Below are 15,380 nucleotides of genomic sequence, written 5' to 3'. Positions count from 1 at the left end.
GAAAGTTTGAAGGGCCGAATAATAGGATAGTGGTGTTGTGGAGTTTAGTCAAAGAAAAGGATAAATGGAGGGAAAGTGAAGAAAAAATGGGAAATTATGGAATTATGATGTATAGAGCAGGAAACAAATATTTACAGATAGATGTGTGAAATTTGAAATATTAGTAAACTATAAATATCGTTTAATACTTTTATTTACTCTTTCGGAAACTGGAAGTAACAGTTAGTTTTATTTATATTATGCAGAGAATTACAGAGTCTTCAAACTGGTTTTGCGAGGAGATCCCGATTTGTAAACCTTGTTTTTCCCTTTGGCCTTTTTTGGAAATTTTGGTTGGTTCTGGTTTCCCAAACGTGATTTCACCTGTGATGATAATACAGCCAAATGTGGGATCTACTTTATCGATCTGAGATCGATTGTTACGAGCAACAATTGCCTTAGCAATCATTGGTTTCCCCACGTGCTTGGGATGGTCAAACCTGGAACTTCTTTGTGTTTGGGGGTTCAAAGAAAAAACCTGCCCTTTGGCAGAGTCTCAGCTGGGCACAGAAACCGTGGTGAACGGTCTCCTTCGGGAGTGGCGCTTAAGCCGTTAACTAGACAGAATCCCCCATTCCTTCAGACCCGACCATCTCGGGTTACAATCCATTATCTCGATTTGTTACATAGGACCTTTCAAAAGTTGCACGAGATTTCTCGCGTAACTTTTGAAAAGGTCCAATGTAACATTTTCGTCAACTCGAGAAGAACGAAGTTGAAGACCCGAACATTAATCTGCGAATTGTATTGAAAGGTATCGATCTCTATCGCTACTTTCACCACTAGCAGTCAAGAATAACTCTGAAAAACCAATCGTAACTGTTGTTCAGTGATTTGAGCTCAAATTTGAAGCCTAGGAACGAAAAATGTTACATTGGACGTTTTGACTGCCGCGTTTGCACATTGGACATATTACGTTGCACGATGCGAATCTGAAACTAACTACTAAACAGCAATTCAAATATCAGCATTTCGTTCTAAAGACATATTATTGTTGTTATCACTCGTTGAATTGCACTGAAATCGCTAACAACGCCTGTAAGAAACAAAAACCCAAAACGACCGAAGTACGACTTTGTGTTGTTTTGACTGCTTTGTTACTTCGGACGTTCCGAGCGTCGGGGGAAAGTGGCAGTCCGAAGTAACAGCCGAGTGCTTAAAATACGGATCTGTACATTGGATATTTTTTGTATCGGCGATAAAAAGATGAAGAAGATAGATACATGAACGATTGTTTTTGTAATGCATTCAATGATTGAAAACTAAGAGCGTGCATCCATTAACTCGATTTGTTTACTTTTGTTACATAGGACCTTTTCAAGAGTTAAGCGAGATTTCATCTTTCGAATAAGGTGATGATCATACCACTTCGTTCAGCCGGAAAAGAATTATTAACGCTCAAGGGAGGAATCGATCCCTCTTTGCACTCCATCGTCACTCTCTCGTTTTCGAAACTTTGAACTTACACCTCGGTACAAGAATGAAAGACGTAGTCCTACGTCGATATTGATTGTTCCAGTGAATTACAATATTTCTAGGACATCAAAAAACTGTTTTTATATAGAGTTTCGAAGAAAAAAAATATTTAATTTTCCATCAAATACGCCATCTATTTTATTAAAAAAAACTGCATGACATTTACAGTAAAAATCTTGCATTTAAAACGAATTTAAACAGAATTTTCTGCCGACGCTGTGAAATCGTGGTTTTGCTACAGAAAAATGTCTCCCAAATTAATATTCTACATTTTTAGCAGCTCAAAAAAAAATAGAGTATTGCCAGATCCCTTTAGAAGTTTTTTATTAAGTTAAATATTGAAATAATATTTCAATGGCAGCAAAACCATTTTTTTTGTTGGTGGCAATATAGTTGACACGGCCCTACAAAGTGTTAAAAAGTTACAGGACAACTACGTATGAATAAAACATGAAAATTAACGTTGTAGGGAAAACTTTATTTTTTTTTTCGGAAAGAAAAAACCTTTATTTCAACCCAATAACGACCAAGCCGGAAAACATATTTTTTGATGACAACCATTGGTGTAATTTTGATGCTTGACGCTAAAGAAATCCCCATTTTATAGATCATCTTCCATTTTCTGGGGAATCACTGTTCGAAAAATCGAACATTGGCCGGAATCCGCACTTTTTTAAGATACAGGTCGGACTCGATTATATATAATCGCAATTTACTTTCAACGTTAATTTTCGAATCCAATACATAATCGAATCAGAAAAAGGTATTTTTCTATTAATGTTTGACATTCATACATTAATGAAAAAATTGTTTTCTTGAGATTCGATTATGTATAGGATTCGAAAATAATTGTTGAAAAAAAAAATGGTCGGCTATATATAATCGAGTCCGACCTGTAATATGCGGCATTCATAAATGCATCTATTTTACATTCCGGGACGAACAGGGAATGAATGTCTCTAACTATAAACCTGTATTAATCCACCTATGACGGATTTCGTGCCAACTCGTCTATAGGATTGGCATGACCCTCTGAGAACTTAATGAAACTTTCTGGGCGTGAAAACCTTACCTAATTAAGTAACTTGGCATACTTAGTTTTCCGAAAATTAAAAACTTAATTTTTGAGCAGAAAAAACCCACCGAAACTAATTGATTCAAAATGCGACTACTTTGGGTTTCCCACCTTGTTTAGGGAAAGTCTAATGGTTTTGAAATACGTTCAGTAATGAGATCGGATGGAACAGGTTCACCTGATCAATTTACATGCTTCCAGATGACATCTGACTTGCGACTTCATGGAGTTTCCACCCTTCCTATAGACAGAAACCAGGATACGGTAAGCGTGCGGTGCTGGTGCCCTTAAATATTTGCTGATGAGGCTTCCGAATTATATAGAACTCCATGAAGAACATCAACGAGGGGCACTCCACTAACGACTTGCAGCTTCTGCGTTAGAAATTCATTCGTTGACCTAAGAGTTTGTTTCTTCGAATTATTTGCCTTCCGATAGTTCGCGCCATTTTTGAACCTAGAAAATGGGGAAAACATAATCTTGCAATATGTGAAGTGGATATGATTGTTACGTTATCGTGAACATTTAACACACTGCACGAAGTCCGCATTACTCATCCGCCATCAGCAAGACAAAAGAAAGAAAAAATCTAGCGCTCATATCACATGGAAGAAGGTTTTTAGGCCTGCATAAGTGGATCCTACATTTGCGAGTGGAATTTTAGAGCGAAGGAACTGCAAAGTTTAGAGCAACTCAAATACAAACAAGGAAAGAAGGGGTGGAATCCGTACAAAATTTGAGAATCCGGAATCATTTTTCATCTTATAGCAACGGTCGCAGTAGGCGTATCTGAAATCTTTTGACAGCGAACTGTTTGGAAAACCTGTATTTGTCGACAGTAAAATTTCACGTTGATCCGTTTTGTTTTGGAAAAGCTGTGGAGAATTTTGAACACCCACATTAAAAATCCGGCGTGGTCAGGTACTAGAATCGCGCAATCGTTTGGAGTGGCTAAATCGTATGATGTGCTGAAACGTTTTTTTTGAACGTACAACTGTTGTTCGGCAGGATCAGAGGACGCGTCGTAATGGATCGGAAACTGAGGTTGAAGGTATTGAGAACAATTAAGGCGAAAAAACACTCTGATTGCGGACTCCAAAATATCATCCGGATTGCCGTATGAGAGAAGGTTATCGTAATTTCCGTGTCTGCAAGCATTGGTTGGTTGCTGCAAGACGCTGAAATTCTATAAAACCGCTGCTGGAGAAGATGTCCCCAGCAAATTTAAGTGCGTTTTCGCTGGTAAATTGGCAAGAAAGCTCTTGATTCGGCAAGAGATTTTCAGAAGTGGACAGAAAACAAAGGTTTTCGTCACTAACAAGACAATGTACTTGAACATGTATCGGAGAGAGTGCCTGCAGAAACGTCTCCTTTCGTTTATTAAATCTCACAAAGAACCGGTAAAGGTTTGGCAAGCTGACAGTGCCTTCAATCCTCCCAATTGGGGGTCTTCGTAGCCTAATTGGTTGCGTGTCCGCTACTAAGCGAACGATCATGAGCTAATAACTCAGGGCCCCTCAACTGACCATCTTTGTGTGTTATTCTAGCTACTACGTCCACGCAACAATCATCATGTGTCGGTAATCTCAGTCCCTTACCGCTCACATTACGATCTGCTGCATCGGTAATTGGTGCTAATTCTAACACAGCAATGGAAGCCTCATATCAGCAGTCCCGTTGTGAACAGTCCAACTGTGAACATTCGAACAATAGGAATATTCTAACGCCGAAAAAGGCGGCATGTGTTGTGTATCGATAGAAATGGAATACTCGGCATGTGTTGTGTATCGATAGAATTGGAATATTCTTAGAGGCCTAAACAGCTACTGTGTTATACATAAAAAAAACAAATGTTTATCGATGGATAGGAATCTTAAGCCTAAATAATATACAACAATAGTTATCTTAACATAAAAATGTATACGAATAAATTCGGCTCTGTGACAGCTGAATTGCTAAATGAGCCTAATAAACGGATGGGTTAAAAAAAAATCCTCCCAATTGCCCCCAATTCTCCGCCTAAACGAAAAATATTGGACAATCGTCAAGCAGAAATTAAAGACTGCCAAGGTGACAAGGGATGCCGAAGACATGAAGAGATCGGAGAATAAAATGGACGCTAAGGTTGACGAACAGAGAATCCAAATTTTGATAGAGGGTATACGAAGTAAAGTACGAAAAATTATCAACACTGTTACGGAATATTTTTTTTATATTTTTTTTAAAGAACACTAAATTGTATTTGTATTTTTATAGGAATGTTTGTTGTACCCTCTAACCAATCCCGAGATACAACTGGTTTTATGATTCCGGATTCTAATTATTCCGAATTTTATTTCGTCAACAAATTCTCGTCCCGGAGCGTTTTTTTTTTTTGTCTATAGATTTTGCTCCGCGTTACTACCAGGCGCAATGTCCCTCAATCAACCCTCTTTTTTGCTTTTTGCACCTTCTTTGCTCAGTGTTTAACTTTTAGAACCATCGAAGTTGTACTCGTAATTGAATAAAGTATTCAAGGTAGAAATGGTTTTTCGTTTTCGTCCTACTCACCGTTGAAACGCTATTTATATTCCATATTCTTTATTTCGCGCATACATTTTGTCATCATCATTTTTAGTGGCATTTATTTGTTCTTGTTTTGTATTATTTAAGTTCATCTGTTTCTCGTTATTTCCTCTGAATACTATTATACGGGTATTTTTATATATCATATATAGTCAGCGTGGTTCTATTATTCCACTTTCGGGGAGGAAGGGTAAAACGATTGTGTATTCGATTGTTTATGTTATACGAAGATACGCGTGTGTGTGTTTTTGTGTTATCTGTCTTACTATTGTGCTGCCTTTTATTCTTCATTATCTACTATCTATACACAATCCTATCGAATTGCTGACGATCAGCGCCTAATCGGGTGATAAGATCGATGCAGAGCTTGCCTTTGCTCGTCTGTCTCGCCTCTGTTACTTAGTTCTGCTAGCTATATAAAATACTAGAAAACTTATAATAAATTAATAACCTGCAGTATAAATTTTATACAAAGACAAACACATTTACACGGGCGTTCACCTTGGTTTGCGTAGTCCGCGCAGCGAAACTAGGTAGTCATCATAACTCGGTATAATTTACTTTCCGTTAAGTAGAAAGAGTTCTCTGAAAGTTCAATTTGGTGCTATCACATTAACACTCATTTTTTTGTTCTGACATCTATATACATTTGTTCATCTGCTATCATCGGTGACTCGTTTTTGAGGTGCACAACATTCTGCCGAAAATAAAATAGCAAACGGTGAAGATGCTATATTTATATCATAGATATAACGTTCTTGTTAATTTTCTCTTTTTCTCTACATAATAAGGCAACTGGAAATAGGTATGTTCGCACTTCTGAGACTCGAACGAAGTAGATCAAATTAAAACAGATTTTAAAATGAGTTATTATCGAAAATTAGAAAGGTTAAATAAAATTTTGCACACTTCGCTGAACGAGTTCCTTCAGGTCAGGGACCATTCCCTGATGCGTCGCGCCCACAAGACGGTTCAGCATGTTAATGTTCCATGGCCGTGGGGGAACTCTCGTGTTCCAGACTTATCCGTCTGTGGCTTCTAATACTGGGAAATGTTACAGTTTATGGAATAGGGCATGGCAGTGAACGGTTAAGTCCTTTTTTCCTCTATCGGACGAAATAAAAATAAGTACCTCTCGTATAGGGATACCATCCGTCCTGATTTTTCCGGGCATATCCTGATTTTAAAATCCCAAAATGGCTTCCTGATTTATTCTTCATTTTCGAATCATAATTTTTTTCAGTGTATTTTGTTTTTGATTGAAACCTTTTTTATTTGTGACTAAAATTTTGCATGCGTATAAAGAGTGACAGTTGCATCTTCCACGAGATCTTCCATCTGTTTTCATTCAGAGTTTACGTTTCACCGGACACGGTGTTTTTTTGTGATTTGTCTCGATATTTCAAGTTGATTTTTCAAATATCTAAACAGGTGCGTTATTTTACTGACGAATTGAACGATCATGATCATGAGGCTAAGTACTGCATATGTGATTTTTACTGGTTTTTTTTTGCTATGTGTCGGTGCGGTATGTGAATTTTGTCATTTTGTTGAAACAGAAGTTTGAAATCAACAATTAACCAGGGGTTAGACATCAATTGAATATAGGCTACCCAAAATCAAAATCAATATGGCGTCATTTGTTTATCAACATATCATTTACGAGGATTGAAATCGAAAAATGCGCTGCTTTATTCTAACTGCATGAGCGATTTTCATATTTCGGTTTCACATGGAGGTGTTCACATTTAACATGGAGTTTAAAGTTAGCCACTATTCGACTATATAACCGGACCGAGTTGTAAACAACAGTAATTGATTGAACCAAAATGTCAGTAAACCGCAGCAATATTGGGTACACTGGCAATATGAGAGATTTGACGTTTTAGTCGTACCCCTGCAATTAACCACCACAGATAAATCTGATTTAGAAAAGCATATCCAAACACCGAAACATTACAAGAATATTCGTTGAAGACCATCCAATATAAGCAACCCATGATCTTCTGTCAAATAAAACTGTCACTACTTGTTTGTTCGTTACTTACGACCAAGGAAAGTGAAGTGGAAGGTAAAACGTAATGTCAGAATTGCCGTTCGGACGTATCCCGTAAGTTTGAATTTATTTACATAGATGGTATCCAAACAACACTAAACATTGACTACAGTTTCGCCGGCACGGTTGATTGCCGTTATGAACCAGCACAAAAAACCAAGCTGCAAATTATGCGCCAGTGGCGGTACCACGATCAAAGCATTCCCTGAAAAAATCATATCACATTAGCCGAGCCAGCTGGCGGAAGCATATGCATAAAGGTTACTGGTTACTATTTTCAACGACAACTGTTTATTTATTATACTGCTCCAAATACCTTCGACGAAATCAAATGTTACCATACCAACGTAAGTAATAACATAAACAAATCCAAACTTTTCGTCTTGCCATTCCTCATATGTCTTTTTTAAATAGTGTAAATTACGAGCCACCTGTTAACTCCATCATCTTGCTTACGACCTAAGACAAGATGAGACAACTGGCTTTTTACTCTTCTTCGTCGGACAAAAATGAAGCCATGACGTGAAGATGCCAGAGTTGCCAAATATTATACAATTGCGGATTTTTTTTAATTTCTGTTTTTATGAATCGTAACATTTGGTTGGTGCGAATTTAATGATTTTGCATATTTTCAATAAGGTAATCTCAAAAATATGTTTTAAAATGATAAAATAAGTCTTTTAAATACCCATATCTATAATATAATAATGATATCCATAACAACTCGTCCAAGATTATCTGGAGAATCTTTTCTCGTTGATTCGTGCAGTTGAAAATCGTGACTCATATATGACCGTAGTACCGAATGCTTCGCATACAGCCGATAAACAAGAACATCTTGTTGGATTGATGGACTTGCTAACAAAGCGAATAGAAGAATGTTCAGCCCATAAATTTATGGACAGTGAAGCAGCATCGACATCATATCGAATTTCAGCTTCATCTAATTTTAAAGATAATGTGGATGACATGAATATTCAATTCGACTATGAGTACACCGTCGATGAAGCGAAAACTTTCCTCGACAGAACAGAACCAAATTCGTTGTTCATCAAAATAAGTCAGCAGGAAAGAACATGTGAGCAGTGTAACAAGAGATTGGTAGTCAGCAAAACACAACCTGGATGGTACCAACTATCTCTTTTTTCATATTCACGAGCTAGAGCCATTCGCTCGAAATCAGCCAATCAGAAATCAGAACGACTGACGGAAATTTGGTCCGTATCTGACAGAAATTTGGTCCGCAAAATACCTCCTATTGTCTGATCTTATCTTAGCTTACGACGATGTCGAACGGAGAAAGATCCAGAAATTCATCGAGAGTGCAAGCACAAACATCAGAGCAGATCTGCACACAGGGCCATCCAGCCATCAAGCGGCTGGACGGTCGGGAGAACTGGCGCACTTGGAAATTCGCAGTCAAAACCTTTCTGTACACAAAAAAAAAATTCTTTTCTTTCTGTACACAAATAACAGGAGACATAATCAAAACCAAGTTGCTCCAAGAAACAAGTTTAGCATAGCCCACTTGTACAGATTCGGCGTTCATACTGAAGAAAAATTATTCGAAATTCGAGCAAAAGAGGTTCGTCAAGGAAGCACAATCGAAAGGAAAAAGTCTACAGTGTCGTCGATGTGAAAAATATGGCCACATAGCAAGAAGCGATCATGCAAAAAAGGGAATGCCTTCTGTACGATGTTGTCTATGCGAAACGCCATAGAAGATAACGATTGGTATTTTGATTTCATTTCGGTTTGTTCAAGTTAGACCAAAAACTACGAAGGCGCTAGCATGCTCATGGGTCATTTGGCATCCTGGAATCTGATAAAACTATGGAATGACATGGTAGAACGAATCAAATTCAATGGAACCGACACTGGTCAATGCAAAACTTGTGCCATCGGTAAGCAAACACGACTTCCATTCAATCACAGTGGGTCCCGCGCAAATGAAGTGCTCGTATTAGTTCATTCGGATATTGTTGGACCAATGGAGGAAAACTCACTAGGAGGTTGTTGATATTGTTTGACATTTATCGATGACAAAACATAATTCCGCGTTATCACGAGAAGATGCTGAGCATTGGAAACAGACCATGGTGGACGAGTTGAAGCCCTCATTTCTAACGGGGCGTGGACACTTGCTGTCTTGCCATCAAATGCGAATGGGTGTACAGGACTAAGCTGGTCGAAAAAAGCCACATCGACCGGGAACAAAGCCAGGCTGGTCATTAAAGGATACTCGCAGAGAAAGGGAGTGGATTACGAGGAGACCTATTCCCCAGTGGTTAGATACAGTTCCCTGCGATATCTTTCCGCAATGGCTGCTCGTCGGAAACTTCAGATCGATCAGATGGATGCCTTAACAGCTTTCTTGCAAGGAGACCTCTCCGAGGAGATATACATAGAGCAACCTCCTTGCTTTATAGATGGAGGAAACAAGGTTTGTCTGTTGAGACGTTGTATGGACTCAGTCAATCCAATCGAGTCCGAGGAACACGAAACTGGATGTTGCCCTCCGGAAATTCGGTCTTCAATGTACCACATACGACCCTTGTGTGAACTATAAGATCGAAGACAATAAGATATTGTTCGTTGCAGTCTATGTGGATGAAGTATTTTTCTTCAGGAACTGTAGGCGATGGACGAACGAAATCAAATCGAAGCTAAACTGGGCATTCAAGATGAAGGATATTGGACCTGCCAAATACGCTCTGGGTATCCGGATAACCAGAATGGAAGCAGCGGTTATTTTGGATCAGAAGTTCTATATTACAAAGATTCTGGATCGATTTTGAATGTCCCACATGCAAAACCGTGACTTCTTCTATGAACATAAGCGAGAAATTGACGAAGGGAATGTGTTCTTCAACAAATGAAAAAGTGGAACGCATGACAAATGTTCCGTACAAGGAAATTGCCTGGCTGCCTTACGTACTTGGCACAAAGCACGTGGTCGGACATCTGTTATGCGCTGAACATTCTCAGCCGATTCAATGCCAGCCCTGGTGAGCGACATTGGAATGCAGTGAAGCACTTGCTACGTTTCCTTAAAAAGAGCATCCAAATATCACGTGGTATACCAGCAGGATAAAGAATCAATGATTGAAGGATTCTACGACGCTGGCTGGGCGTCTGACCAAGACGACCGAAAATCCACCACAGGATACGTATTCACCGCTGAAGTTGGAGCTATATCATGGAGCTGCAAACATCAACAAACCGTTGCTCTGTTCACTTGTGGAGCCAAGTACATCGGCAGCTGTGGTGGAAGCGTTTAAGAGCATTGTTCGAGGAGGATAAAGCCATTGTTATTCATTGCGATAACCAGAGTGCGATCTCCGTGGCGAAGAATGGTGGCTATCAACCTAGAAACAAACATTTTTATAAAGTCATCATTTCATCCATGATTACTGCGACGAGGGGGACATCCAGGAGGAGTATACCAGCACTGACAAGCAGACTGCAGACGGTTCAACCAAGCCATTACCTCCATCAAAGATAAAATTGTGTCGCGAAGCAATGGGATTACGATATGTTATGGGTTGAGGAGGAGTGTTGAAGACCATCCAATACAAGCAACTCATGATCATCAGTCAAATAAAACTCTCACTACTTGTTTGTCCGTTACATGGGTTACATGCACTGCACGCGTTTGTCTTTCTTTCTGCCCTCATCAATATTAGAATTCCACTTCCAAATCCATGCTGAATAATGTGGTGTAAAAATCAAATCTAGCCGCTCAGAAGATTAGGGTTGCAGGAGCAGCTCTTCCGTTTCATACCGTAATACATCATAATGGCTTCAAATCTATGGATTGTACTCCGGCACTATTGCGCATGATTACATTGTTCGTACAAAGACAGAAGCCATAATATCCGGAGTATTTGCGCAAATTCTAGTATTTTGGTCTCACAAATAAGATACAACGTGTTTTTACTTGATTATATCACAAGGAATCATAATGGTTTAGTCATAATGGTACCTGTGACAGGTGTCCTGATTTTTAACTCCGACCAGATGGTATCCCTACTCTCGTACCCAAGTTTTGTGTGTATGTTATTATAAGTTTGTGCCTTTCTGTTCTACCATTTTGTGAGATCAAATAGCGAAGGTGGCCGATTACAATATGTGGCGTCACCTCCGGTATTTCGTGAATAATTTGTATATACTTCTTGTAAAAACTATACACCTCGATATTTTGATGAGATTAAAACATTTTCACAGATGGATAAAAATTTTCCGTGTTGCTGTTCGAGTGTGAATGCATTCGGATTTTCGGTCACCATCGGACCTCTCACATTCAATTGTACAAAAGGAGCTTTATCAATTGCATTTGCTTAAATTCAAAGATTTTCTTCTAGGTAGAGGTTAAAATAATTCTTAGCAACGGTGCACGGGCACCGAACATTAATTTAAACTAATCTTGAATATTCTACAGTAAAGAATAAAAAAATCAGTCATATTTTGATTCTGCACTACCGTTTGGAACAAATGGCTGCTTCATTCGAACGTCTATCTATCGTAACCAAGTACTCCCATTGCTTCTCATCCATTCATTAAAATAAAAGGCTCATCGTGTGTGTGTCCTCCAAACGCTGTCAACACTGGTTCCGCACAGTCTATCCCTCTCATACAAACCTCCGCTCGCTCGCTCGCTCTAAATTCGCAGTTGTAAAACTGTTGTATCACAAACATGTATCTTACAGCTACCTCCTCCTCTGGCATCGTTCGTCGCTCCTAGCTCCTATCAGGATAGATGATTTTCGCTCTTGCTGCCGCTGACCCCACCCCCGACAACGACCACCGCGTTCCCGTTGAGCGCGAAGCCGTTGCATTTGGTGTGCAGCTTGCCGCTGCTGCTGAGCTCATCAATAATCCCCTCGCAGGACGAAGGTCATACGAACGAGCTGAAGCCGGGCAGTGGGGCTCGCGATCGAGCCATGTTGTTCATGATGATCTGTCCTCCGTTCAGACTCATCACGGCCGAACCTTCCGGTTCGGAGTCTGTGTAGCTGGAGTAGTTCCGAACCGGTTTCTGGCGCTTCCACGATTGTCGCAACGAGTCATTCACGTTCGCGTAGTGGTTCACGAAGGAGTGCGGATCCGATCGGACGCTCTCGTTCTCGCTTTCCGAAGCCTAATGAGATTGGGATTAGGTGAGAAATCAACGCATCGTCTCAAACTGCCCTCGAATCAACCTACCTGTGAGTCGCTGGAACTGACTTCGGAAGGCTTCTCCGTGACGCTGCTGTCGTCCGGATTTTCGTCGTAGCACTTGAGGCTTTCCTCGTCGCTGTGATATGCCACCGAGGCAGGCGATGGCCGTGGTGGTGACTTGCCTAGGGAGGCAGCTGCCGCTGCCGAAGTTTGCTGTTTCCGACCCAGAATCGTTCCCGTTCGGCGTCCCATCGTTCCGGTCCCGTTGAGCGTACCGTTGGCGCTCGTCACTCCGTGACGTGATCGGTAAAGTTCCAGTGCCAACTCCTGTCGCTCGTCGATGGACATGGCCATCGACTCTTCGAGGGTTTTCTGCGCTTCTTCTGCGTGAAAGATACGAAACATTGAACTCTCCTGTTTTATGTTTAACAGACAAATAAAAACTCACGCTTATATTTGTAGCTTTTGCTCTTCACGCAGAGCACCGCAATCACCATAATGATGATGACGATGGAGGTGGCGGCCAGTGCCACCATGAACCACGTCTGCCGATAGAATGGCTTCTGCTGCAGATAGCCATACTCCAGATACAGCTTCGACGGAGTCAAGATGGCGTCGTCGGAGTACACTGGACAACTGATTCCGTACCGATTGTAGGCAATCACACGGAACTTGTACGCCGTCGAGGGTAGCAGGCTCTGGAAGCTAACGGTGAACTCCTGGATCGGGCCGTTCGTTGTTCGAGCTACCGTTTCCCAGCGGGAGTCGTCTGTGAACAGAAGGATTAGTTATACACTTGGAGAGATGGAGAAGAGGTGACGAATAACATTCGAACAACGTGCAAATGTGGATTAGTACTGTTTGGTAACCACATATTTTGTTAGGTGTATAAATGATTAGCGATAAAACTGTACCTGAAGCGAATGAAATGAAATTTGTAATGACATGAAATATGAAAGCAATAAACCATTGATAAAATACGAAATGATAGAATGCACTTCTTTCTAACGCTTGTATTAAAAAATGGACAAATTTTACAATTTTACATGCGTTCACCTTAACACCTGGTATGAGACCACTTGTGCATCGTCAACTATAGTAGCCCATGAGTTTTCAAGCAAAATTTGACAGCGCTATCAGTATTATGGCTATCGGATATTATGGCGAAAAAGTTAAAGCAAATACGCTCGTTCCGGTATCTACGCGAGCCGAGCGTAAACTGCAGCTGAAGCTAAACCAGAAGACGGAGGGAAAGGTGGCTACATCGTTCTGGGTTTTGGGTAGGGAGGTAGGAGCAACCGGCCAGACAGTGAAAAAATACCTAGCGGAGAAGGACTGTCGCCATTCGGAAAACGTAAGTCGAGACCGGTGTTGGAACAGCAAGTGACCCAGAAACGAAGACTGTAAATGATGGAGAATCAAATTTTTACGGCGAAGCGAAACGTCGCGGTCATGGATGACGGGACGTATTTAATGACTGGATGGCAACGACAGACAAGGAACCAGCTTCTTTACGTTTCCCACCAAGGAGATAAGTTCCGACGTGAAGTACATCCCCCACATCAAGTTCTCAAAGAAGATGCTTCTGTGACTAGCCATCAGCGAAAAGGGAATGTCAAACTCGCTCCTCTTCTTTTCGGGACTCTTGAAAAGGGTAAATTTATAGCACAAATTACTCGCTGGAAGTTGCCTCCTTCATCCGAAAATATCACTCGAGCGAGGATGTGGAGTTTTGGTCGGATCTGGCCTCCGCCCATTACGCGAAGAAGTCGTTGAATGAGACGAACCGCTTGAAGATAGATGTTGTTCCGAAGTCCGCCAACCCTCCGAACGCCCTCCTGCGTCCCTTCGAGAATTTCTGGGCAAACCTGAAGCGGAGTGTCAAGCCCAACACTTTCGTGGTGAAAACGGAGGAGGAACTAATAAATAAAGCTAACAAAGAACTAAACAACATGGCAACTGTCGAAAGGCCGTCCTACAGAGCGTCGAAATATTTCCAAAACATGGTCAATAAATTATATTTAATGCTAAATATGTCCAATTAACTTATCATTTGTGGTTATTTTATTGTCATCCGGAAAATTTCCCATTTTTTAATGCAAGCTTATATTTGTTATTACACATCAGATTTGGGGAAAAACGAATCCATTATTTTCCCAGCCATAGTTCCCATTCAAGAGATGCTTTCTATGCGAACTGTCTTTGCAAATGCATAACGATAAACAGGTTGATCTACAAGAAACTTCTGGGGGGAATGCTTCTCTCAAAGATGTTTGATGTCATGTTTGAAGAGAGTTCGATTATGTCGAATTCTTAGCCTTAGACTTAGCTATTCTGAACAATTCGAAAATCGATAAAAAGAAAAGGAAAGAAAATGTCTACACTCAGTGGTGTCGAGTGGAACTTTCGCACCGGGTGCGGAAGTGTCTGGTCATGTTGTGTTTATGCAAAAAAACCCTCAAAAACGGGTAAAGAATTTAATTTTATTCAAAATATTACAAACTTCTTCAAATGGTTCAATGGTTCAAAAATTACAATTCATTTAAATCAATTACAAACTCTAGTATGTACTCATCGGGCCTTGATTGATGTAAGATTGGTCACCCATATAAAAACCCAACCAGACTGGATTTGACTCAATCGGCTTTCAGATATGCAAAATTGAGATCGGTTTGGGTAATTCTGACTCGATCGGACATCAGAATGCGAGAGATTAACACGTTTTATGCCAAGCGTTCGAAAAATAGAACACCAACCTCGATAATTTTTCATGGCTTTGGAAAGCAACCATATGATAGTTTTAGTATCAAATGATAGCTTAGTCTATTAGCTACCACCTACTATCACTTCATTCAAATTTGTATCAATTTATTAAATATAAAAATCGGTTTAAAGTAACTATGTGTGGAAAGTACATAACCTCACATAACCTAACAAAAACAAAATCTTACAAAATTCAAAAATATGTAAACTTTTCAACAATATTACTTTAATAAAAGATCATACATT

General features: G+C 40.1%; 1 protein-coding gene across 9 annotated transcripts in view; it reads right to left on the bottom strand.

The window, feature by feature from the left end:
• Positions 1-4,728: 4,728 nt before the first annotated feature.
• LOC129763323 (protein sidekick) overlaps positions 4,729-15,380 on the bottom strand; it is a 230,680-nt gene continuing 220,028 nt past the window's right edge. For 5 of the 9 annotated variants that reach the window (XM_055762264.1, XM_055762269.1, XM_055762268.1 and 2 more), the window contains 3 exons: positions 12,820-13,140; positions 12,417-12,754; positions 4,729-12,351 (listed from right to left, as the gene is read on the bottom strand). In XM_055762264.1, the coding sequence (XP_055618239.1) occupies positions 12,109-12,351; positions 12,417-12,754; positions 12,820-13,140 (902 nt within the window). In that variant the 3' untranslated portion in view covers positions 4,729-12,108. The remainder of the gene's footprint in view (positions 12,352-12,416; positions 12,755-12,819; positions 13,141-15,380) is intronic. The other 4 variants (XM_055762271.1, XM_055762272.1, XM_055762270.1 and 1 more) reach the window with 3 other exon arrangements.

The sequence above is a fragment of the Toxorhynchites rutilus genome, chromosome 1 (assembly GCF_029784135.1).
Source record: "Toxorhynchites rutilus septentrionalis strain SRP chromosome 1, ASM2978413v1, whole genome shotgun sequence".
Lineage (NCBI taxonomy): Eukaryota > Metazoa > Arthropoda > Insecta > Diptera > Culicidae > Toxorhynchites > Toxorhynchites rutilus.
Note: the sequence above shows the minus strand (reverse complement) of the source record. Positions and strands in the feature narration are given on the sequence as shown.